Source organism: Poecilia mexicana, unplaced genomic scaffold (genome assembly GCF_051168715.1).
Source record: "Poecilia mexicana isolate PSO_F unplaced genomic scaffold, ASM5116871v1 scaffold_14, whole genome shotgun sequence".
Classification (NCBI taxonomy): domain Eukaryota; kingdom Metazoa; phylum Chordata; class Actinopteri; order Cyprinodontiformes; family Poeciliidae; genus Poecilia; species Poecilia mexicana.
This window is the reverse complement of record NW_028263383.1, coordinates 16910148-16934948: the sequence shown is the minus strand read 5'-3', so window position 1 is coordinate 16934948 and position 24801 is coordinate 16910148. Positions and strand designations below refer to the sequence as shown.

Sequence of the window (24801 nt, the reverse complement as noted above, 5' to 3'; positions counted from 1 at the left end):
GCCGAATCTACAGCAGAGGTTTCAGTAAACCCACCGGGTTTCGCAGCGGGCCAACGCGAGGAAATACGGGAAGCATCGTTTTCTACTCAAGTGAAGCAGCGCCATCTAGTGGACAAAATATTTCATTCAATTTACCGGCTTACCAGGAAAAACTGAGAAATAATGATCACCCCCTCCACCGTGGAGATGATAGAAAGATCCAAAATGCATTTAATTTATGTGTTCAATACGTATTACAAAATATATATACTTAAGAGCAGAAAACAACCAAAACACTTTATGGCTTAAAGAATAGTTTTATTCATGTCTTTAAAACACACACACACAAAAAAATTATTTACGTAAAAAAATAATTACACTTATTTTTCAAGTATCCTGGGCAGCGCCTCCAAATGGGAGGCGATTTTGGGACGATGACATGTGAGCAGCAGACGTTCCACCGCAAAGAGCTGCAGCAGGAACAGGCACTAAGTTGCGCACACAAGAATAACCTTTGCTCTTTGCTACCAACGTGGGAAATACTTATAAAAAGAAGGCAAAGTTTAAGGAAAAGTTTGTTAATGGACTAATTTCTTCATAGTTTTTTTTTTTACACATCGCTCTTGTTGCTCAGCTCCATAGAGGAATCCGGCGCCGGGGCTTGCTGTGGTTGAAGGCCTGTAGATAACACAAACACAACATTTAAACAATTGCAATTCTTAGTTTTGGATTACACACATGCAGTTAGAGTGCATCAAAACTTCTGTAGTCAAGTTTTTAATATTTGCTTCCACGAAAACACTTCCTTGCAATGTTGCAACCAGTCTTGGGCAACGGTTCCCTGACCCTATTTTTTTCTTCAGAAAATGACTTGACTCATTTTGAGACTCCTCCTCAATTTGACCTTTTTCTGAGCAGATGGCGTAGAAACGTAGCAGCAGGAGATTCGTGACAGTCTGTAGATCCATCCGGTGTGTCACATTTCTCACAATTTCATAAGTCACTACGTTTTGGTTTTTTTTTTTTGTCATAGACCAACACAACGCAATGAAAACCGAAACCGTAAGCGCAGTGACCTCGTCACCGGCTCGAGCCGTTCTCTGCTTCTGCCTTCGAGTTATTTTGGTATGCCAGCATCATTTATGGAGAACTTGTGCTTATTGGTAATAAGTAAGAGAGCCAGTGTGTGCATTGAATAGAAGACCATTATTTAAGAAAGCCTAGATCAGGGGTGTGTGCACCTTAACAGTCCTAAAAGACATTTTTGCCTTCGGTCCAACTAGATAAAACTAGTTTATAGTTGCAAATGTTAAATTAAGTTAAAGCAAAAAAAAAAAAAAGACAGCTTTCATTTTTATCATTATTTATTATAAGAAATTTATTCACATTTTTCTTTTGAAGAACCACAATTTTATTTCTAGTTTTAGATTTTAAACCCAATTAAAACTTGAAAACCTTTGGAAATAGAAGGATACATTTTCTTCTATGCATCGCTGATAAAGTTTCCAACTTAATGACAAGAAAAGTAAATCTAAAAATATCTAAGAAATCTAAATCGAAAAAGTTCAGTGCAATTATTCCAGAAACTCCCAAAAAAAAAAACCTACTAAAACCTGCATTTGTTTACATGTGTATGTTTAACAAAGTAAAGTTATTATCAGCTAAAGTTTTAAAGAGGCATTGAGGAAGATCTAAAAATAAAAGCAACTTGTGGCTCCGGAGCCGAGATTCTCAAAAATAAATTACCTTCAACCAGTCGCTGGACGGCTTTCTTGTCTTCAGTGATATACATGGTAGTGATGAGGAAAAAAACGCCACCCAGAATCCCCATGAACGGGCAGAGGAGGAGGCTGTACATCAGGCTACGGAAGTCGCTGGTATCAGGATTAGATGAGAGTATGGCGTCAGAGATCTGCAAAACATGTGAGAACAGCGTTACGGAGAGGAAGCAAAAAACAAAAACAAAAAAACCCCCAAAGGACTGAAAACCGTAGAGAGATTTCAGCTCACCACTCCTAACAGGTACGGGCTGCCAGCGTCGCCGAGAAGATGGCCGACGGTGATCTGCAGAGCCTCGGCCGTTGCCCGCCTGGTTGGTACGACGACATACTGGAGAGAATCGTACAAACACAACAGCCCTGTTGGCGCCGAGAGGCAGCAGAACGCGGTCATGTTTCACTGAGGGTCGGCGCCGCCAGGACTCACCAGCAGTATGTCGGCCAGGACAGCCCAGTTCAGAGAGAGCAGCAACTCACCGAAGAAGATGAACACCTGGAACCAAAGATTTAAGTCACAGAGTGAGGAAGCAACAAAGAACGTAACAAAAATGTAAAAACGACGACAGTAGTTCTTACTTTTGGATTGAATAAAGAAAATACAAACCAGGTAGTTTATGTTTGGTCTCATTCAGTTTATTTAATTTAATAAATGTTAATGCTATAACAAGCGATTGTAAACACGACGCTGCTGCAACGTGAACAATGTGCAAAAGAAAGTGGATTTAAAGCAAAGGTAGGATCTGGGGTCAAATGTGCCAAAATACAATTTGACGGGCTTCTTAAGGTTTTAGTTTGCTAGATTACATGCTGTAATCTGCTGAAATAATTCTTCCACTTTATGTTGTTTCTTTTTATTGAAATAAAATAAAAAGAAACTTATTTCAACACAAGTAAATAGACATCATCAGCCAGGAGGAAACTCCCTGTCTGCCTCTCCATAGTTACTCATCCTGTATCTGTGGAAGTTCCTTCTCATCTTTCTGACCCTCACGGTCAAAGCCAGCCTCACCGAGCTGCGGCTGCACACCCGTCTGGCTCTCACCCGTCTGGCTCTCACCCGTCTGGCTCTCACCCGTCTGGCTCTCACCCGTCTGGCCCTCACCTGTCCCTTTCTAATATCAATCTGGTACGGTTGAGCTGCCGCTGAACGCCTCGGTCACTTACTGTGGGACTAACAGTAGCCGTAAATTAGAGTCACTTTAACTTATTCTGCTCTTCGCTGTATTCAATAAACATAATCATAGCATTTACAATACACCGATCTAAATTTTCTAACTATTTATTTCGAAACATTTCTCAGAAATAAATACTTAGAACAAGATTACACGTCAAGTAATCTATATCGTTAATTGACATAGATGAACAAGGAGTGATTGGTTTATTTGACTGCGTCACTATTGGTCTTCCATAAATCTTGTCCGAATGACAGGGCAGCAGTTAACTGTGGTTTTGGAATTTCCTTATGGGTTTTAAAATGCTTAATTTCCCGAATTAAGAGAATATCTTTTATTGTTATTCAGCAGGACTTTGCATTATAGCTAAATGTAGACGTGTTTGCCTCTTACATAAGTGACTGGAATGCTTGAGGATGCAACAAAGATGGTGATGAAGAGGCAGGGCACTGATCCGAGCATGCCCACCGCACAGATGAGGGGGTCCGCGTGTGAGAACCTGTCCCTGAGCTGCCTGGATATGGTGGTGCCCAGAGCTCCTCCCAGGATGCCCGTGGCCACCGTCACGGCGCCAAATATGTAGCTTTTTGGGGTGAAAAAGGAAACAACAACAACAAAAAAAATGATTAGCGACCTTCTGGGATTTTGAAGCGCGAGACAAAACGCAGGTCGAGGCGAGCGATGGCACCTGTCTGTGGAGTTGCAGCTCTCCCCGGTGCATGAAGGTCGGAGGCCCTGGGTGACGTGAGCCCTGGCCAGGAAGGTGGGCAGCCAGAAAGCCAAGGCTCCGGTGAGGAAGGCCAGAGACGTCACTCCGAGCGACGACCACACGTAGCTTTTACTGAGGTCAGAAAACGCAAGCTTAACATGAAACATGAAATAGCATGAAACGCGTGAATATAAAAGAAGAGCACCGGAATACTGTCGAGGATCAGATAAGTGACGCAGAAAGAAAAAAATAGCTTCAGCTATCAGCAGCATCCGAAAGCGACAGAGTTGTTTTCGAAACAGTAATGTCATCGTTTGTGAGGTTGCGAAACAAATCCAGTTTGGGTTGTTTTTTTCTTGTTTTCGTCTTTGTTCAAATCGTACTTTTTTAGAAGATACTTTACGTCCTCCACGTAAGAGCTGTGGCCCGTCACTCCGTCTCCGTGGGTTTCTGCTGCCCCTCGTGGAGGGTTGGGGCACAGGAACACCATCAGGACGAGTCCGACGAGACCCATGATAGGCGTAATCTGATAAACAAACAACAAAAATAAAAACTTGTTATTCTTAGACTTACCTGTCGAAAATCATGACGTTTCTGTAAGAAATGTGGTACCCGGAGAGCCCAGCGCCAGTCCCCCGTGAGATTAGCGCTCCCTGCCCCTGTGATGTATCCGAGACCGCTGAAAATACAGGAGAACTGCCATCAACTCCGGAGCAGGAAGGGCAGAAAACAAACAAACAAACAAACAAACTGAGACAAAATACATTAAAAGATGGATTTCATCTTGCGTAAGAGAACCTAAAAAAAAAAAAAGATTAAAGAGCGAAATGCACGTTACTTAAAATCAGCCTCTGCAAATATATCGTACATTAATTAACTGCAGCAGCGAACCAGTTTTTTTTACTCTCAGAGCCAAACGAATGAAGGAGATTATAAAGAACTGTTTCATACGCAACATCAGCTTGAAATCAACCAAGCAACATGTTTTGATTCTACAGAGGTTGATGGCAGATTCTGTTCCTGGAATATGATTTTGATGACTATGTTATTGTAGTCCAGTGAACAAAACAAGGGATTATGATTTGAAAAGTGAGACTTTTAGCTGCTTCCATTCAACGCTGCTGTTTCATGCACGACTTTGCTGGTGCCAAGTCTACTTCTGGTGACAGTTCTGGAGAGAAATGAGAAATGTCGCCAACTGTCTGTGTGCATGTGAGGTCAAAGTCGAGAGAGAAAGGATGTCTGCTCAAACTCTGACTGACTTTTTGCTTCTTAAAGGAGAAAGTTTTTCATTATTTTGTGAGATTACAGGCAGACTGAGCTTAACACAGAGTACTTTCATATTGGGAGGGTTTCTAAGCAACTTGGTCTCAGACAACTTTGCTCCCGACGTCCAATTAGACAATTTAATTGCCACATAAATATTTCCCCAAAAAGGGCGGCATTCGATCCGAATATATTGGTGTTACTACATCCATCACTTTTCTGTACTTTTTTGTCTGATTTGTGCTCACTTTCTATCCATCACACTTTTTACGCATTTCTTGGAGCCTAATAAAACTCTTGATGATAGAATATATAATTGAATAGGAGATTTTGTTAAATGCCTTTCAGCCTTTTTGCAATAAAAAAGCACGTTCTTCTCATCTGGAATAAATAAAAAAGACAAAAACCCCACAAAAGATCAAATCTGACGTAACGGTTGCGGCGCTCGTGCAAATAATAATAAAAAAAGCGCATCCTGTCGGCCGCAGCGCTCTGGGTTAAGACAGAAATATCAAGAGTGCAGCGCAGTTATTTAGACTAAATCAAACAGAAAGAAGCAAAGGTTACAGAGGGAGCCTCTGACCTCCCCACAGGGATAAAGATGTAGAAGATGCAGATCATGACGCTCCGCTGACCCCCGGAGAACAGATCTCCGATGATGGTGGGAGCGACGGTGGAGTAGCTGGCCTCCCCGACGCCGACGAGCGCTCGGAGCAGAACCAGGAGCCAGAATTGCTAAACCAAAACAAAAAACAAGTCGAAAGCGCAGAAAGCGTTTCAAACGTTATTCACTTCCAAAATATCATGGGTACATTCTAATGGGATTCTATGTGCAGCTAGATCAACACAAAATAGTTTATAATTTTTTTAAAAAATCGACATGACTTTCATTTTTTTGTAAACCTGAACTAATCCAGTGCAACCACTCTCCTTTTATTGACATTACTTTTATTATTCTAATTCATGACTATGTTTCATACTTTATTTTGATCAATCAAATAAAATTCCAATAAAATACATAGAAATTTTAAGTTTTAAAGAGACAAACTGAGAAAGAAATTATTTTTTGCGTTTAAAAATGTCACATAAGCAGTATTGTGAGGTGGACAGCTGGAGTTTCATTTAACTCTAGTTGATGTCGGACGATAACCTAAAAGTAAGCATCCTGAAGATGTACTACTATTAAACGTGTCAATTTGTTAGGAAGATCAGAGACAAGTTGCAGCAAATGATCCGCAACTTCTGCAAACAACAGTTCCTGTTTTTTTTTCTTTTTTTTTTTTTTCCTCCAAACGAAGCTGAATTATTCACCGTATTTAAGAGCGAACTTCTTCTTTCGGCAACACTGTAAAAATGATTTTGAAGAAATTTTAAACATTTGAATTTTGCTTGCTGACATTTGGCTTAGTCCTCCCACTGCGCGACACAGCCTCACCAGCAAACTTCTGCGCGCTAAAAATAGAAGCGACTTGCCAATGTTTTTTTTGTGTGTGTGTGTGTGTGTTTTTTTTAACGCGCTCTGAAGCTGAGTGTCTAAGGCGGAGGAGCAGCAGGAAGTGACGCTCTCTTGACCTCTCCATGTTTCTTCTTTCGCGCGCGTGCGGGCCGCTCGGCTTCACACTTACCGATTTGGAGACTAAGGAGCTGCCAGCTGCAGTGAGAAGCCACACGCTCAAGCCGCACAGCATGATGTATTTGCGATTGTAGCGATCGCCGAGGTAACCGAAGAGAGGGGCCAGCAGTAAGAAGCTGCAGATGAAAACTGTAAACAAATGGACACGTCGATTTAGAGAGAGAGAGAGAGAGAAGAAGAGATCTCAGTGGGAAAAACACAGTGTTGATCGTCTTGGCTCGTTTCAAAAAAAAGGGAGTTATGTGTGTTAGTGTTTGGGACCTTTTCTCTCATGCTCATCTACATTCTGACGACTGGAAGCGCATTTTTTGGGGGGAACAAAGTTCAGCCTCTTCTTTATGTTTAAAAATACAAACTTGCATGTGTAAGTGTGTGTGTGTCACAGGTTAGTTTTGTCTTCCGTCCGAAAGCCTAGCTGCACTTTTAGTTCCCTTTCAGCACATATTGAATACAGAGTCAAATAAGAACCTCATTTGTATCATTTCCAAAGCGATGCCTCCTCTCACCTGTCTGCAGCAGTCCGGCCGTACTGTCGCTGATAACGAAGAAGTTCTTGATGTCAGAAAGCACACCTGCATCACAACAAAGACACCAGAGAGTCACCAAATCAGAGGCTCCGAGCGGAGTTCAGTGATCAAATCATTTTGTCTTCTTTTCGCCATTTACGCCTTTGCAATTTCTGCTCTTTCACACCGACTTTACAACCCGATGATTTCAGATGACGTCCTGTGGTTTTCGAGACTCATCTCAACACTGCCAACCCAGTTACGGTTTTTCTAGTTAGATGAGGAGCGAGTCATAATCTGATATTTATTGAAAGTCAGGTTTTATGTATGAGGGATGAGAACCACAGTCGATAGAAATAACATGAAATATATCATCTTCACATGGGCTAAAATGTAAAACACGCGAGCTGGATTTGAGCATTTTATTATTTCTGTCCCTGAAATAATGAAAATACTGAATTACTTAATGGGGGGGGGGGAATACATTGAGGGTCATTTCGCTCCTTCACCCGTTTTATTTTTATTTGGGTTTGATTTGAGTACCTTCTTATTGGACTTTTGCATCACCATGTTTCCTGCTGAATGCCTTAACTTGATTATTTACAAAATTGTCAGAATTGTGAAAATGAAAAACTGAAATAAAATGTTTTATCTATTCTTCTAAAAAAAAAAAATCATCGGCAATGTAAGCAGCGTCGGCCAGAGAGCCCTTCCACACACACACGTAGCTTCACACAAAGAAGAACGTTCTAATAAGTTAAGTACACGAGTAAAACCTGAACGATTACGCTGGAAACGACACACTTGTGGGAACAACATGGTGTACTTACCGGTACGAAACGGAAACGGGTGGTTATGATATTGGGGCCAAGAACGACTGCAGCGAAACTGATATGCAATGGAAGAAGAAAAGAAAAAAACCGGGAAGGAAGCAGGAGAATGGCGGCAGGACGACCACTAAAGAGCTCAGCCCACCTGCTATCGTGTAGCGCTCCATGTAGTTGAGCAGGTTGACATAGCAGAGCACAGCTATGGCCACATAGGCCCGTCTCTGTGAAATGGGCGGCTTGTCTGAAGCGAGCGGCGCCAGCGAGGAAACGCTGTTCACCAGAGCGCCGTAATGCAGTCCTGAACTGGAGCCCAGGCTGCATCGAGGAACCGGTTTGTCCTGATGGGAGCTCACAGATCCCTTCTGATCCATAGTGTAGCCCGTCTGTTACCTAAAAAAACAACAACAACCAAACACACACAAACTAAATCACAGCGTAAATTTTGTGACAGCACCTGGTAGGACTGAGATCAGGCAGAAGTATGCTGTTTGCAGACGACATTGTGATCTACACTGAGAATCTACATAAGGATTAAACACAAAAACGGGCCACTTTTTACTGGTGCAGTAACTGGTATCACTTTAAAACATATATGACAGAAGCATTATATTATTTTTAATGTTTTTAGTCAAGGAGAGCCTACGTTAATGCATTACTTTTTGTTTTTCTGGGGTATAAACATGACATGACATAGAGAGTTGTTTCTCTCATCTTCTGGCCATCAGGCTGGAGGAAGATCCAAGTTTATGTTGCCACCACACACAGCATGAAGGATGGTAAAAAATGTCCTAAACTCACTGTTTGAGATGTGAAAAAAAATAAAAAATTATATACCAGTTGACTGTTTGGGAGTAAATGTGTAAAATTCAACTAAATACTTCTAGTGCTTTCAGTGGAAGTGACACGATTGAAACAAACACTGGGTCAGACATGAAACAACAAATTATTAAAAACGTCTTATTCCAGACACTAAGTATGGTGGAGGATCAGTGATGCTATGGGACGCTCTGGAAACCTTGTTGAGGTGAACATCATTGATACAACACCAAATCGTTTTTTGTTTTTTTTTGTCTCTCATCATCCTCGAAAAGCATGGTTGTGTGAACGGGCGATCAATAATCGTTCCCCCAGTGATTACTTCTTGATGAGATTTTTCCCCTTAAAAGCAGGCGCTCAAACGAAAGGATTTTTTTCCCCCCACATTCTTCGGTCGCAAATGACGTTGCTATGAAAAAAATCTTTTCACGCATTAAACTAGGCAACAAACTCGTCTGCATGCGTCCGTAGGCTTTTAAACTTTGCGGGACATGGGCGCCGTTTATCGCTAATTGGTGAAAGAATGAATGAGTAGAGAGTAAAAATCCATTTTCCAATCATCCCATCAGTTCAGAGGGGTCAGCGATGAGTTCATGGCTGTCATTCGTTCTTGTCTCAGCCGCTTATCTCTTTTGCATACAGTAGGCATCAAGATGTGGCTCACAGATGCATGGCTTCTTGCTAAATCATTCAATGAGCTCAAAACACATAACAAGAACCCCCCCCAAAAAACAAAAATACATATTTAAGCAATGTATGACAAGGATTGTTGCTCTTGTGTTCTGCTTGTGAAATCCCACTTCCCAGTCGTAATCTTGTTAGCGGAGAATGTGTTAAGACAGGAGGGTTTACAATGACAAGAAAAAAAGAAGAAATTTCACAAGTGTACGAGTGTAAATGTGTCAAAACAAAAAAGGAGAAAGGAGAAGGAAGCTGTTTGGTAAACTGTTTCGCAGCCCAAACTACACGAACAGTTAAAAGCGGCTAAGGGAACGCTTCATCCCTCAATGTACGTTCACTAAAAACAGAAATACAGATAAAAAAAGGAAAAAAAAAGAAAATGTTTTTGTTTTTTTTACTCACAGAAAAGCCCTCTGTCTTAGTGCCCAGGTTACAGAGTCCACGCAGTGATAACACTGAGCCTATTGTGCAGCGAATCTTCTCCAAACAGCACCCTCAGCAGAGTGCTGCTGCTCAGATTTTAGCCTCTACACCCAAAAGTCCTGGCTTCTTTTAATCAACCCCACAACAACTGATGCCGGCGCAGCTGTAGGCGGAAACCTTAAGCCGCTAAAACTGTTTGAAGAAGTAGAAAACAAGCTCACCTGGTTGCAGAAGGCTCCCTCTACAGAGAAGTTGCTTTTAAGCTATTTTCTTCTCAATTCATACTTGAAGATTGGATGCCAGAGAACGGCGCGCACACTCCTCCGTGGCTCTCTGAGTATTGAGGAAGCTAAACGGTTATCTCACTCGAGATATATTAAGTTAGTGCAGAGGGCCCTGCCCACTCAGGGCTGGTCATATGCCTCCACATTTGGGTTGACACAACGTTGCTAAATGTGATGTTTGGTATTTTTATCCAGCTTTTTCTTTTTTCAACATTTGTAAAAAAAAAAAAAAAAAAAAAAAAAACATGTCAGGTTCATTGGGTAGAGCTTTTTAGAGGTTAAGTACGTGAACGACAGGCGGGAGGCCCTCAGCAGACTGAAAGTAGCAAACATTTTCAGGAACTAAATGAGCGTGTTCAGACTTTAATCAGAGGAGTTGCATCCTTCTGCGTTTTCCTGTAGCGTCAGAAGAGAAGTGGGTCAGTTGTACCTTTTTAGCCTTCGCTGTCGGGAAAATAGCTGCTCATTACTGTAGGGCTGATTTAATAACGCAAGAAATGTAAATCATAAAGAGGGAAAATCCCTCAAACAAAAGCTGCTCTATTTCCATTTTTGAAGGCTTCTATCCAGTTTGTTGACCGGCTTTAAGAATGTGTGGTTTTTATTTTCCTATTGAATTCTTGTCACTTCGCTGCATCCACTGGTTAATTGTTAACCCGATGACGCTTCTGTGTCAAGTCCTCAAACATATGCAAGTCCTTCTGTCTGACCCTCACTGAAAAGACATCATAAGTCCCCAAAATGTGGCATGAAAGCTTGAGTGTTTCTCTAGTTTCACTGGTTACGTCATTAACGCAATCTGTCAGAAAACAGCAGAACCACAAGTCTGAACACCTCCAAACGCCGCAGCTGCAACTGCAGCCACCGTCTGTCGGAACGAGACGTTGCGACCTGGCGACAACTTCCTGCCCAGGAGAGTTTCTGTCAATGTGATCTGACATCATTTTTTATATACTTTTTTTTTCACCTTTGGTTTCAGAGCAGAGCAGTTGAGAAGCAGGTGTAAAAAAAAAAAAAAATAAAACAAAGAGTACGCCACCTGATCGGTTTGTCAAATGTATTTTGGCAATCTCTCAATAATAAATATTGTGATTGCATCTTCTTTTTTTACTGCTGTTGAGAGGTCAATCAAGAGGTCGTCTGTTTGTGGTGTCCCCTAACGCCACCCAGTGTTTATAATGAGCATTACCTTGTGCAGATGAGAGGAGCTTTTTTTTTTTGGTGGTTTCAGAGCTTATGCTGCAAAACTGTAGTTTTTCAGACCAATCTGATCATCGTATCTCGATTTACCACAAAAATATAAGTGACACGTACGCAAACCGACTAAAAATAACAACAAAAAATAGGCTGAGAACAGCAACCTATTCAACCAACTAAACAGCGTAACATCAACTATTTGAGCTGTTTATTAAGGATTTGACCAATTTACAAAAAGGTTAGTGTAAATTAAATAAATCGCTCTGGTTCCAGAACCTCATCGTTTCAGAACTTCAGGATTCAAGCAAAAACAGCTACAAAGTTCATGAACCCTGAAGATCACAGATGTCAAACTCAAGGTCCGGGGGTAAATTCCGGCCCGCCGTAGCTTTTTATGTGGCCCGCTGGATTCTAGACTAAACACTAAGTGTGCTTAAATATTATGCTATCAATCAAATCAATGCAGTTTTTATCCGTTTACTGCCAAATTACATCAATCAGTCCCTCCAGTTTCTTGAGAATTATCGTGGAAATTCACACAAAGTCAACAAATTGCCCCAAAAACTGGGAGTTTATTTAAAGATTTTCTCAAAAATTGTCAAAAACTTTACAAGTTGTACTAAACAGCTGCCTCAGTTTCAATTGATGTCAGATTACAGTCCATGATCTATACAGAGAGAAATAAAAAAGTCACATTTACCCTCATAAATAAGCGCAAACATTTCCAAATTAGTACCACAAACACAAAAAGCCGTTTGTGAACAGGTTTTATCGATACATTCTGGCAAAACCGGCCCTTTAAGAGCATTCGTGATCTGGATTTGGCCCAAAACGAAAATGAGTTTGACATCCCTGATTTAGATTGATCACCGTGTCTGATTTACCGTCCTCATGACACGCTCAAAGTTAAACATAGAACATGAAGAGATGAAGAAATTGCCTTTCAGAATTTCCTCATGTGCGTCACAACTTGATGTTACGTCACTGATTTTAAGTTGCAATGGCACAATCGAGCAAACCCACGATACTCCCACTGTTATGCTTCTCTGTCAGCAGCGGTCTAATGACACAAAGGACAACCAGTTGCTATATTACTGTAAAGTCTTTGTGTCTGGGGTTTAGCGCGAACATCTAGAGCCGGGCTATCAGCTTGACGGCTGCGGCAGCTCAACTTTACCTGGTTTCTACTTCTAATCGTTACTTCAAAAACTTGTTGTGGAAACGCATCAGCCAAAATTCAAAGTTCTCAGTTTACTGCTGTGTCAATGTGATTAATGTGAACGCAAGGAACCAAAACGTGTTTCCTCAGCAGGGAGGCTGAATCCATACTTAAGAGATCAGGTGTTTATATTTATGTGTCTCTTTAATGGGACATTATAAACCCCTATAGTAATGTTTTTTTTCTTTATTAATCTCACCACTGTTGGATTTTAGGTGATCCTGTACAAAACAAAACTGATCAGCTAACATCTGAAAGAGAATTAAAGCAAATTTTAAATGATAGCAAAATTACTTACATGGATTAAAAAAATAGAAGAGTAGCAAAAAAGAAAGTAACAAGACTCCATGCTAGTAGCATGTAGAAACAATGCAAAGGAGACAGCCAACAGGTCAGAGAAGTTTGTTGTGTTCAAATGAGACCAACATTTTGCATTTTATCTGCATAAAAAACACTTTGTGGGGCAGAAAACCACCATGCAGCACTCTAATCGCATAATGTACCTAGTCAAAAAAAAAACAAACATTGTGGTGGCAGCATCATGCTATGGGGATTCTATTTTTCAGCAAGAACAAAGAAGCTGATCGTTGTTTATGAAGAGATGAATGGAACAAGATGCACTGTAATCCTTAAAAATCCCCCAATGCAGGCAAGAAAAGATAAAGGCCGAGTTCAGAGCTAAATTTATCTGGGGGTCCATATCAAATAGTTGTAAGTATTCAGATACTATGCATCCAATTTTGAGCTAAAACGCAAAAAAAAAAAAAAAAAAAAAAAAGAATGGGGAAATATCAATTTTCCCAAAGGAATTAAATCTATAATTGGAGCCAAATGTATTTCTATAAAATATTGACTCTGAGGGGGATGAACAAAACACAGTTTTCAGGTTTAATTTTGTAAAAAAAAAAAAATTTGTTTTAATATATTATTTACCTCCCACCTGTGAAATATACACTGTTTGCTGCTGGGCTGTCGCATAAAGTCCCAAAGAAAAGACAGTGAGGTTTGTGGCTGTGATATGGCAAAATGTAGAAAAGTTAAAGGCAAATGCAATGTTACTTCATAGTCCATCTTAGCTTTATAAACAATAAAGATTCATTTAGATTCTGAACAATTGTGGTTTCTGCCTTGTGAAGGAGCGTCTTCATCCTGATAGCATCTTTTAATCATCGTGCTGCCCCAGCAAACTACAACACAGTAGATCCCACTTACCTCTTAATAATGTTTAAAGACATTCATACAGTGAGTCTCCTTACTACGCACTGCGTCAATGTTAATAAGTACACGTGCGTGTAATATTTTCTGTGACATTGTTTGTTGCCTAATATACTTACCGTTTAAAAAACTTTGAGGCCGGAGAGTGAAAACGGTTCAGAAGATGGCAGTAGAGAATCACTCACAGCTTGGGCTGCTCTGAGGATTCCAACGAAGAAGAAACATCGAAGGTGGCAACAGAAGGCGGCGAAGAAGAACGAGGAGAATGCTAATCGGAAAATAAGAGAGACGGGTTCTGTTTAGTTAACGTTAAAACAACGCTGTTACCTCGAACTGCCCCTCTTGAACAGAGCTGCATCATAACCGCTAAACTATGACAGAGCCTCAGTCAGCGCTGTTACTCAGGAGACAGCTCGCAGGTAATTAAACCTTGTTGGGAAGTGCTGGGTACCTGGCTAACAGCGGTACTGTGGTACGTAGCTGTGATGTTGTGCTGGCGCAAATTGTTTTTCTTCAACCTTTTTACATGAACGTTAATATACAATGACATAAAAACTGTGCAGGGATTAAAGGGGAGGGTGTCGACCGACATATTTCTGGTGAAAAATAAATAAATAAAAGTCAGTGTGTTTGGAGAAACATTTGAATTTGTTTTTCGGTGTTGCGAACTGTTCGCAGCTGAACGCCGCTGTCACCCAGTCCCGACGACTTCCAGCTGTCAGGGGAGCTAAAAGCTAACGTGCCGATGTGTTTACATGAATTTTAACCGAAATATCAAGTGGCCATTAGCTTTTTCAGTCATGACGTTTGCCGGTTATCTTCTTAACATGTTGCGGAGTAATATGTTATAGCAGAAAGTACATTAATATGTCATTTGTTGGACCTATTTTCTTTCCTAACCACTTTGAATTGTTACCATATTTAGCCACCTCACTAGTATCGTTAGGCTAGGCTAACGTTAGCTGCTGTAGCCGTTGTTAGCTGCAAGACGCCAAGCTAACAAGCTGATGCTAATATCACAGAAGCTAAATTTACGAGCCTGAAGTTCGTATTCGATTTGGAAACACAGGAAAGGGACAGCACACTGCTTTTAAAGAGGTATTATTGCAAGCATTTTTTATTTTTAAAAAAGACATGATTTCGTATTTTGATTCTGAAAGGCTCATTCAGAAGAGTCATTAAGCAAAAATAGACTTCTCTTTAATATGTTATTGCATTATTTGTCAGGTTTAAACCTTTTGTCAAATTCTTTAATATATTTACTTGTTTCTTTAATATAGCAATCCGTTTAAAAACCAAATGTTTTTGGATGGGTTGGGATCTGAGGCTGTTTTCTCTGTGCAAAACGAAACCCCACTTGCGAACAGTTGAAAGAGCATCAGACAAAATTTTAGATGAAAGCAAGATGGTGTATTTAGATTAAGAATCAGGACAGTGGGCGCCCAGTGGCTCAGCTGGTAGAACAGACATGTGCAAGGGCTGTCATTGTTGATGCAGTTAAATTGTCAGGCCATTAGCTTTAATGTAGCTTACTTTTTTTCACTTCAATCTCTGCACTATCAAATGCGAAAATTGTTCAATAAAGAACAAAGGCCACTCTTGCCAAAAAACAAACAAAATCTTAAAAAAAATGGATATCTACATCATTTACAAATATAATTTGTTTTGGTAATTCATTCCTCAATTTAGATAGTAAAATGGAACATTTATGAACCAGGGCTGAGTATTTATGACAAAAATAATAAGCACAATTTCTTCTACTGGCCTGCCATTTTCAGTCGTGGAATGCATATTAAACACTACAGAAAACAAACAATGACCTTTTGCTTTGTTTTCGAAGCTGAGCCTTATAAATTAAGTCTAAAACAAAGATGCAAATTATTATAATTATTTTTTATTTTCTAACCAGTTACCTTACTATTAAGTTTCAGATGCTTTGAAAAATGTGCTATGAGTGCCAAACCCATTCAGACGGCTATTTTTAGCAACGTTCATCTGAACAGCTGTTTGCTTTGCAACACATCATATCAGTTATGTTTGACATGCAGTTGCTTGAAGACGCCATCTACTCGTCTATTCTGCTGAAATCCTCAACGTGTAGCGTTTTAGCTGCTCCGCAGGGATTCTGAATAATTCTTAAAGTGGATAAATAAACCAAAACTATTCAGGAAATTCTGGTTCTCCAGAGTGTTTCTATAAAGCAATATCTACACCGACCTTCAATATATATATATATATATATTTGTGAAACCAAACTTTCAGGCATCTATCCTTAATGTGTAGTAATTTGTTTCAGAGTTTAACAGTCTAAATACTATTGTTCTTCTAATCTCCCAAAAAGCTTTAAATTGTCTTCCCTCCCCCTTCTACTAACGCACATTCCTCCAAATCACAAACATTGTTCTAATCATCTAATCGCTTTATAATTCAGCACAGACTTTGAACTAAAACTGGTCAAATGCAATCGAGATTAAAAACAATGAAATTGCCCTTTACTGAAATACTGAACGCAAGCTCACTTCAGAGTTACAAACTCTTTATTTTACCAGAGTCTGCTGTGAATTAAATTTAGCCCCTCTAATAATAGCACCCTTCAAAAAGCAGCCAAGTTCAACCCACTTCATTTTAGTTTAGGCTCAGGCTTTGAGGTTAATGTTTCTTTTTCCTTTTTCTTTTTTACTAGTTGTTGCTTAGGACTTGTTGTGGTAACTCGGAGCACAAAATGTGCTCTTTTTTATTTGGAAAAGATTTGCTGTCTGAATTGGTTAACTTTTACCCTTTTTTTTTTAACTGGATCCTTCGGAGAGCGGAGGGGCGGGGGGGTTATGACATGCTCGTTTTAGTAAACATGTCTGTTTCATATGTATGTCATCAACAGCGTACGGCTGTTGACGAGTATCGCTGAAACCAACATGACTGTTGTCATGTGGTCCTCACACCTGCCAGCCAATAGAAATTACCAACAAGCTTAATGTTTTAAACTGTGAGCAGCGCAGCTGTGGCTCAGGGAAACTCGTTCTGCCGTTTTAGAAAAAAAAAAACTCCTTTCATTAGATAATGATCTTCTGCCTGAGCTCATCTGTAAGCAAATACCGCTGCTGAAAAGTGTCACATCTTCTTTTTTTTTTTAGTGCTTTTGCCTATGATTTGGTAAATCCAGGGCTTCAGAGTATCAGAAAAACATGAAATTGTGATACTGTTGCTAAATTATTGCAAGATTGATCATGATAAACTGACTTTTTTTTTTCTTTTTCTGGCCCCACCACTCTGTGTGAGCTTTAGCATGTTAGCCACTAAAAACATCCCTCCGCTGTCGGCGTTAAGGGCAGAAAAAGTCCACTAAGTAGGCCAAATATGTCATAGGCATTTACTGAAGCTGAAAAATGACATCCTACCAAATATTCCACTCAGTCATTTAGCATTGTCCAGCTGTAGCTAAATTTCATTAAATCATTTACCTTTGTATTAAAGATAGCTTCCCACCCCGCCCCAACCTGTCATTCATTTGTGCTGTACGACTTTTCAATGAAATGTGTTAAAAGTGGACACCTCCCAAAACTAACAACCTCTTCAAATTTAGATTCTCGATTTGATGATGCTTTTATGGAAGTTGGAGTTGTAAGGCAGGACAGACTTGCGGGGTGATCCTGTAACTGATAAGTGTGCGCTGCATGTTTTCACCAGCATGCGCAGCCTTATGCAACCCCCCCCCCCATAAGGCCCACAGACGGCCAGCCGGCCTCGGCAGCAGTCAGAAATCGTTCTGGGGCTTTCTGTCATCTGAAGCCATAACATTTGATCCTTGTTTTGTTTGTTACCTAGAGCTGAACAAAAACCCAGTGGAGGGATTCTCAGCAGGCCTCATCGAGGACAATGATCTGTACAGATGGGAAGTCCTCATCATCGGGCCTCCAGACACACTCTAGTAAGTCACAGCGTTCGTTTTCACGCGAATAACCCTCAGTAGCTGTCTATTGATCTGTTTTAAAGCTGGCTGAGTGTTTATCCCGATATATTGATCCTGTTTGCCTTGTGTCCACAGTGAAGGCGGTGTGTTTAAAGCTCATCTGACATTTCCCAAGGACTACCCCCTCAGGCCTCCTAAAATGAAATTTATCACAGATATTTGGCATCCTAACGGTGGGTGACGTTGTACGACACCAGACAGATACTAATAGAGTTGAAGTGTCTTAGAAATGTGTCTGGTGCTTCAGTCATTAATATTTTGTTCATATGCAAATCGTTATACAACATGCAGATTAGTTTTTTTTCTCATTTGCTTCTTGCATCTGCGTCTTTAATAGTATTAAAGTTTAATACATTCTTTGCAGACATGCCTCTGCTCGTTCAGATTTCTCTTTAAAACTATAAAATAAGATTTTTTTTTTTTTTTTTAATATTAGGAGCAGAGATGATTTTATATCTAAGCGTATGAGAAAGCAGCCTCTCTAAAATGTGACTATTTTTAGAGCGAAATAAAACAAAAAAAAAAAACTGACTTTAAACTGTCATGAGCGTTGTATTTTAGCGATTAGCGCTGTTAGCAAAGCTAGCATGGCATAAAATGGCAGTATTTATTCGTTATAGCACAGGTTTGCTCTTTCTTTTGCCCCCATGAAAAAGTATTGGGAAATATATATATATATATATATATACACATATATATATATATGTATATATATATATATATATATATATATATATATATATATATATATATATATATATATATATATAACTAAATTAAGGATAATATACTGTACAGTAAGGACAAGATTATACTGAAATGGTGTATAATCTGAATAAACCCAGGAATGTTCAACTGAGTTTTTCCAGAGGTTCAATAATCAGACAAAGACAAGATTCTGATCAGTTAGATATTATTTGAGGCGAATAATAATAAATGTATTTTTGTTATCGGCTAATTTCCTGCTGTATCCGACTGTAATCGGTGCATCAGTGCGTCCCAGTCTAATAATTTAGATGCTTCCAATCAGTTTTCTGACTTTATGTCTGATCCAGATATAAATATCTTTAGGTTAAATATTTAGTTGTTGTTTTTTTTTCTTTCTTGGAGCAGGAACTCTTCTAAAGCGTGCAGGAAAATGGATCCCAATAACTGCCGATTAAAAACTTGAGTATGTAATTGTTCACATGTGATCCCAGTTGAGGCGACGCAAAGGAAAGCGTCTCAGTCAGCTTGGCAGCAGTACTCGCAACAAGAAGGAAGCAAATGGACCACACATGCTGAGGAAAAGCGTCATGGAGGCCATCGAGTCTCTCCTGCAGACCGATTAGTTGTTTCCTGCTGGCAGACGCACCGTAGTCTATCTGATAGGCAGCCATTGTGAAACTCACTCACCAGACTCGACTAAAAGCTTCAGCCGGATTCATGTTATGTGTCGACATGAAAAGTGGGAGCAAAACAGGAACGATGAGGAAACGGTTTGAACCGGCCGTCTTCAAGGAAATACTATTTGAGTTGCTCATTAACTCTAAATGCTTTTTTTTTTTTTTTTTTTTTACACAATTTGAACTAAAATAAACTGTAGTTTCGAAGGTGTTTCTTTCTTCCACTCTGCACGGCTCAAATGTTTCCCCAAGCGTGTTCACAGGAGGCCGAATAACCTGGTTTATAAAAACTCTGTGACAAAGAAGGAAATGGAAGCTAATTTGTTTTTTTTTTCTCTCTTTCTTATTTCAGTTGACAAGAACGGAGACGTATGCATTTCTATTTTGCACGAGCCGGGCGAGGACAAGTACGGCTACGAGAAACCAGAGGAGCGCTGGCTGCCCATCCACACTGTAGAAACCATCATGATTAGCGTTATCTCCATGCTGGCAGACCCAAACGGGGACTCGCCAGCCAACGTGGATGCTGCAGTAAGTTTGGCTACTTAAGAAAGTGGGTTTTTCTTCGAAATAACATCATTTGTTGATCGTAAATGTCAAATGTGACAAATTCAAAATGATTAACAGCAAAAAATAAAACGTCATAAAAGCAGCTTATGTAATATCTTCTAAATTGTTTTTGTTTTGCCTCCTGCAGAAAGAGTGGAGGGAAGACAGACATGGAGCATTCAAAAGGAAAGTCGCCCGCTGTGTACGAAAAAGCCAAGAGACGGCGTTTGAGTGATATTTATCAAGGATCTAGCTTCTTTTCTGTTTTCAGGGTAAGGAGATTTACCTTTCGCTCTTTACGATCTTGGACTTTACCAACTCTGTCCGCCATTATCAGATTATAAATTGCCCTAAAGCACGCAGTATGTGTCTGATGAAATGACTGCAGCTGGTTTAATATTAGATAAATATGGCTTGATGTCGTGAGTGCCGCAGTAAATCCCCCTCAGAGCCTAGAAGTAGCTTTACTGTTTATTTTGGTGAGTTGCTGAGTCGGATGTTCTCAGCAGCCGAGAAGCGTCAGTTGGATCTGACTTTCCTGTATTGTTAGTTGTTGTTCCTACATTCTGTTATTTGTTGTTTTAGTGTGAATTATAAATTGCTAAACTGATCCTTTCTGTTCTGTTTGTGTTGTAATATGCTGCTCATTTTACTGCTTTGAAACTGGTTTGGTTTGTTTTGAAAGAGAGAGCAATCAATATTTTCCTTTTTTTTTTTCCTTCATCTATTTTCTGTAGCAGCTTAATGTTGTTACTGCTGGAGCCAATCCTAGCAGTCAGTGGATAAGAGGCAGATTACACCATACAGACATATATCTCCAGTTTATCTGTTATAGATTTAGGCAAAACAGGCAACCTTTAGCTTTTTTTCTTCTCACCTTAGGATCAGTTAAATTAATCTTCATACTTTTGGGGGCTAATTAAGAAATGTTTTGTTCACCAGGATAGATAAACGAAGAAGGAAACCTGATTTCCACAGGAAGTCCTTGGTTAAGTTTTAAGCTGGTAAAATGCTCCTCTGAGTACAGCGGTTGCTAATTGTTGCTTTGTTAAAGATCACCAGAGTCAGCAAAAATGCTTCATTGTCTTATTTGTCAAATTAAAAATAATGACCATTTTAACCCACAGACAAAAAAAAAAGTGGGGGGGGACATATTAGGTCATCCATAAATAAAGAATAAAAACAAACAGTTGGATTCTATTAATTTGGGAAGTCTTTCATAAGGTAAGTGAAGGGTGTGTATAAATTTTTCTTAATGATTGCATGCAAAGCAGGAGGCATACTCAGACTGAAGTACATCTTTGAAGTACGTTTCAAAATGGATCGGTACAAAAATGAGAAGCTTAAAGTGTTATGGCTTTCATCGTTTGCATAGACATGTTTTTTTTTATACATTTTTGTGAAGAGATCAGTTAATTTAAATTATTTTCATTACCGTAGTGAATGGACTATAGTTTGAACTTTTTGTAGTTTGTCTGGTACTGCAACAAGGTCCCTCTCTCACTGAATGGTTTAAGCACAACTCAGTAAATGTTTGTTTTTCCCTCTTCATTTTTTGACTGATTCTCATACTCCAGTGCAACTTATAGTCCAGAAAATACAGGAACTAAAAAAAGGCTCACATATTATTAGTATTATTATTATTATTATTATTAGCTAATAATAATAATAATTGGAGGAGAAAAAGCCAATATTTTGATCTTCGTTTTTACTCGCCAGTGTTTTAGCGCCGTTCGGGTTGCTAGGTGACAGAACATAACCTGACGTAAAGGCGGGAATAAATCCAAAGGTTGAACCGTCCCACTTCACAGCCGCTCACTTCTAGTCTCTAGCCGATGAAGGACCCTTGGAAGGATGCTGCCCCTAAATTTGTTAAAAATAATGGGACATGTATTAAAATATGTGAAGTTTTTTTTTTTTTTTTCTGTAATAAAATTTTGGCATTAATTTGTCACACAAAATGTTGCAACATTTCCAGAGACGTTAATGCCGTTGCAGGCATTTTGAAGTGTGACGCCCGCTAAAAATGATGGTCTAATCTTTCCCCTCCCGTTTCCGCAGGTCTCCAAATTTGAAATTCAAGATGGCACTGTTTCCTGCACTCTTCCACCCTGTCGCCAGGCTTGTCCTCCTTCATTTTTGGCTGGAACAGACTGGCAACTGTAGGCTGCAATATAACATTAAAGTGACTACCGAGGCTGACAGAAAAAAAAAAAACAACAACAACCCGCCAAGCAAGTGCCAACATACAAAAAAAAAATAATGAAAAAAATAAAAAAAATAAAAGAAAACATGCACCCAGAAGATGTTAAAACATTTTTCAAGTTTCTGAACTGCTTCAACATTCAGGATGATATTGTAAAGACATGTACATAGCACAGACTCAACCGGATAATATATACGCTCCCTCTTCATCCATCAAGACCTTTTAGACCAAATATTTAGTGCTGGTTCGGACAGATTTATTTTTGTCTTTTTTTTTTTTTTTCTTCTTCTTCTTCTCTCGACTCCAGCATGTGTTAGACGTCGTTAGGCTGCTTTCCACAGGAGGTCTTAAACGGAACAAATCATTGTCGGAGGAACGTCGTCTGTGAAGGGGCTGTTTTTGAGGGACGCACGAGGAACACGCCTGAGGATTACCGCCTGAACACATTGGAATGGATTTTACAGTCATCCCAGATCTCACCTCATCACATGTAAACCTGGATTATGCTGTCTTTTTTTTTTTTTGCCTCTGAAGTCTTACCATATTTTAATTTGGCGCAAAGAAACATCACAGTGTTATTTTGTTGTGCATGCTGGGTTTTTTTTTTGTTTTTTTTTGTTTTGTTTTTTTTTTTTTCAAAAGTGCCTCCTAATAATAAAATGCTTGGCCACCACCCCTCCCCCCTTTACCTCCACAAGGGTTCAAAATGTTGGAATAACATTAAAGCAGTTGTCATATCCTGCCTATAATATGGGTTTATATAATAGCCAGTACTTTGGGATTCTATAATTGGGGTGTTTGTGACAATTTTCTGTAGCAATAACCCTCCTGGTATAAATTGTATAAGTAAATTTTTATCTGCTGATGGAATTTGAGGTCCTATTCTTCAGGGTTTTTTTAATTTTTTAATTTTAGCAGCGATTTGTTCCTTTTTCTGTGTTCATTGTAGGAGCTCTTATGCATGCCTTTTGGATTTTTTTTTTTGGTTTGAAAATGTCTGAGTGTTGAACAAAGTACGCCTGCCCCGTTTTGTTTTGGCGCCCTTTGCCCTTATTCACACATTTCTGATAATTCTACCCTCTGATCTAGCGCAGTTTTGCTCAATGTACAAAACGAAATTCTGATGTATATTTTTCTTTTTATGAAATCTGTCACCTGTAGTGAGTTCTTCTAAAACATGACCTTTTTGTTTTTTTCAATAAGTCCCGGCAGTTCGGCTTTTTTTCCTGATTTACGCCTCCGGTGGTTCAGATGGAGCAAAATATCCTTTTTTGACTGGTAATGATAATTTTACTGTGTAGAAAAAAAAAAAAAATTTAAAATCTACCTCTCAAGACAGATTGCAGTTTAAGATCTGTTGCGTCTGAACTGAATGAAAATTGATTTCTGAACCCAACTTGACCTCGAGGTCATAACATTCATGGTATTTCCTTAAGTTATTGAATGTCTGGGGCACGAATATCTTGTGGTCTATGTGGTCCACATTTATTTACTTACTTTTTCTTTTACCAAAATTAGATTTTAGCTACATTTGTTTTATTTGTTGGATTTTATTCGGAAAGAAAAACAAGTCTTTAACAAGCAGGTTCAGGTGTTCTTTCGTCACTATGCTGGATTACTTAAATCCAACTTTTAAATGTCCAAGCTGAGGTCTGAGATTATTGATTAGAAATTGACTTTTATTCTAATGAAGCCAACACGATGCTACCGTCACCGTGGTTAACTCCCGGTACAAGCACAGCTTTAGTTTGATGTACAATAGATATAAAAGGTGTGCAAACCTCTCAAATGCTAGGTTTTTTTTGTTTTTTGTAGTGTTGTTAAAATGACACACTGATAAATTAAGTTTTACCACCTTTATGTTGTATATATCATAAATACTTCATAGGGGAAATGTTTTCTTTACTAAAATAATTCAGTCAGTCTTGATTTCATTTCTCATCCACAGCTTTCTCCAGGTCACCTGCTTGATTTTCACAGATTTCCTTTTGCTAGTTTAGTCACTTTAGATCCATGTTTGACGTCGTCGTTATGCTAAAAAGCAAATTCAGTTTTAGCTACCCAGCAAACATTTGAAGGTTTTGCACAGCTAATGTGTGCTTGGAATGATTCCTAGTTTTCTTCCACCTTGACAAAGAAAAGTAACCCCCTCAGCATACTGCTGCCACTGCTATACGTCAGCTTTATTACGTCTTTTTGAAATTGAGTCCATATTCTTTCATATTAGTTGGAACAGTACACATTGTCTAATCATTAGGGTTCCAGAGGAGGAAAATCCTAGGACTCTTTACAGGTTAGATTAATTTTGTGTCTGAACACAATTGGACTGAAGAACAAAATTCAATCTAATCGAATTAGCTTGCACTCACACAAAAAGGTAATTGCCGTTGGGAATTGGGAACATTGAGTAATCACTTGTGTTCATGGATATTTTTTCACCCAAGAAGAATTCATGTTGGAATTGTTGAAATCTTTCCAGATCAAGCAGTAGAACAAATCCTGGAGTCATGAAAGCCAGAGGATCATGATTTCTATATCTTGCACCTTTTGCCAATGAAAATCAACATTCTGCATCAATAATTTTCTCCACCCTCCCATATCAGTTAGTGACATAGGAGTGGAGGGGTTTCAGAAACTTTCTTTCAGGAAAAAAAAAAAAAAGTTTTGATGTGCTTTGCTTAGTAGACAAATGCCTTCATCGTCATCAAACCTGCTCTGAATGGAATGAAGAAAGTGGTTAAAATTTCAGTGCATGGGTTTGACACCTGTCCTTCATTTTACCTCATGCATCCCAATAATATCCCAGATGGTTTCAATGTGCAATCATTCCCAGACTGTCACCATACAGTGAATAACCTTAAAGGATTTTAAAGTATCCCATTATTTCAACTGACAAGCTGTCCCACTGCCCTACAGCTGCATTTATCTGAAAAACATCTGGGACTTATTTTGAAATTTTTTAATCCATATCTATAAAAATTCACTG

At 39.3% G+C, this 24801-nt stretch overlaps 2 protein-coding genes across 4 annotated transcripts; one reads left to right on the top strand and one right to left on the bottom strand.

The window, feature by feature from the left end:
- Positions 1–276: 276 nt before the first annotated feature.
- Positions 277–13913, bottom strand: spns3 (SPNS lysolipid transporter 3, sphingosine-1-phosphate (putative)). 3 transcript variants are annotated; one of them, XM_014994711.2, is made up of 13 exons: positions 13828–13913; positions 8019–8263; positions 7044–7109; positions 6530–6666; positions 5488–5639; positions 4251–4317; positions 4022–4164; positions 3618–3770; positions 3323–3512; positions 2185–2250; positions 1990–2088; positions 1726–1891; positions 277–657 (listed from the first exon to the last, which is right to left on the bottom strand). In XM_014994711.2, exons 2-13 carry the CDS (start codon positions 8242–8244, stop codon positions 590–592), a joined length of 1533 nt encoding a protein of 510 aa, XP_014850197.1. In that variant the 5' UTR covers positions 8245–8263; positions 13828–13913; the 3' UTR covers positions 277–589. The 3 variants fall into 3 exon arrangements, with proteins under 3 accessions (XP_014850197.1, XP_014850196.1, XP_087868414.1); XM_014994710.2 differs by lacking the exon at positions 13828–13913 and adding an exon at positions 10015–10652; XM_088012288.1 differs by lacking the exon at positions 13828–13913 and adding an exon at positions 9773–9957.
- A 26-nt stretch (positions 13914–13939) lies between these two features.
- On the top strand, positions 13940–23017 carry ube2g1a (ubiquitin-conjugating enzyme E2G 1a (UBC7 homolog, yeast)). The gene is made up of 6 exons (XM_014994714.2): positions 13940–14127; positions 17531–17633; positions 17751–17848; positions 19413–19591; positions 19758–19881; positions 21671–23017. Exons 1-5 carry the CDS (start codon positions 14082–14084, stop codon positions 19842–19844), a joined length of 513 nt encoding a protein of 170 aa, XP_014850200.1. The 5' UTR covers positions 13940–14081; the 3' UTR covers positions 19845–19881; positions 21671–23017.
- The last annotated feature ends 1784 nt before the right edge of the window (positions 23018–24801 follow it).

What these genes read in the sequence shown, in the direction of transcription:
- spns3 (XM_014994711.2), bottom strand. Translation starts at nt 8,244, where the DNA reads ATGGATCAGAAGGGATCTGTGAGCTCCCATCAGGACAAACCGGTTCCT. An exon ending in ACTGGCGCTGGGCTCTCCGG is followed by an intron (nt 4,165 to 4,250) that starts GTACCACATTTC and finishes TTTGTTTATCAG; the next exon opens with ATTACGCCTATCATGGGTCT. An exon ending in GCCCGTACCTGTTAGGAGTG is followed by an intron (nt 1,892 to 1,989) that starts GTGAGCTGAAAT and finishes CATGTTTTGCAG; the next exon opens with ATCTCTGACGCCATACTCTC.
- ube2g1a (XM_014994714.2), top strand. Translation starts at nt 14,082, where the DNA reads ATGACAGAGCCTCAGTCAGCGCTGTTACTCAGGAGACAGCTCGCAG. An exon ending in ACTCAGGAGACAGCTCGCAG is followed by an intron (nt 14,128 to 17,530) that starts GTAATTAAACCT and finishes TTTGTTACCTAG; the next exon opens with AGCTGAACAAAAACCCAGTG. An exon ending in AGATATTTGGCATCCTAACG is followed by an intron (nt 17,849 to 19,412) that starts GTGGGTGACGTT and finishes TTCTTATTTCAG; the next exon opens with TTGACAAGAACGGAGACGTA.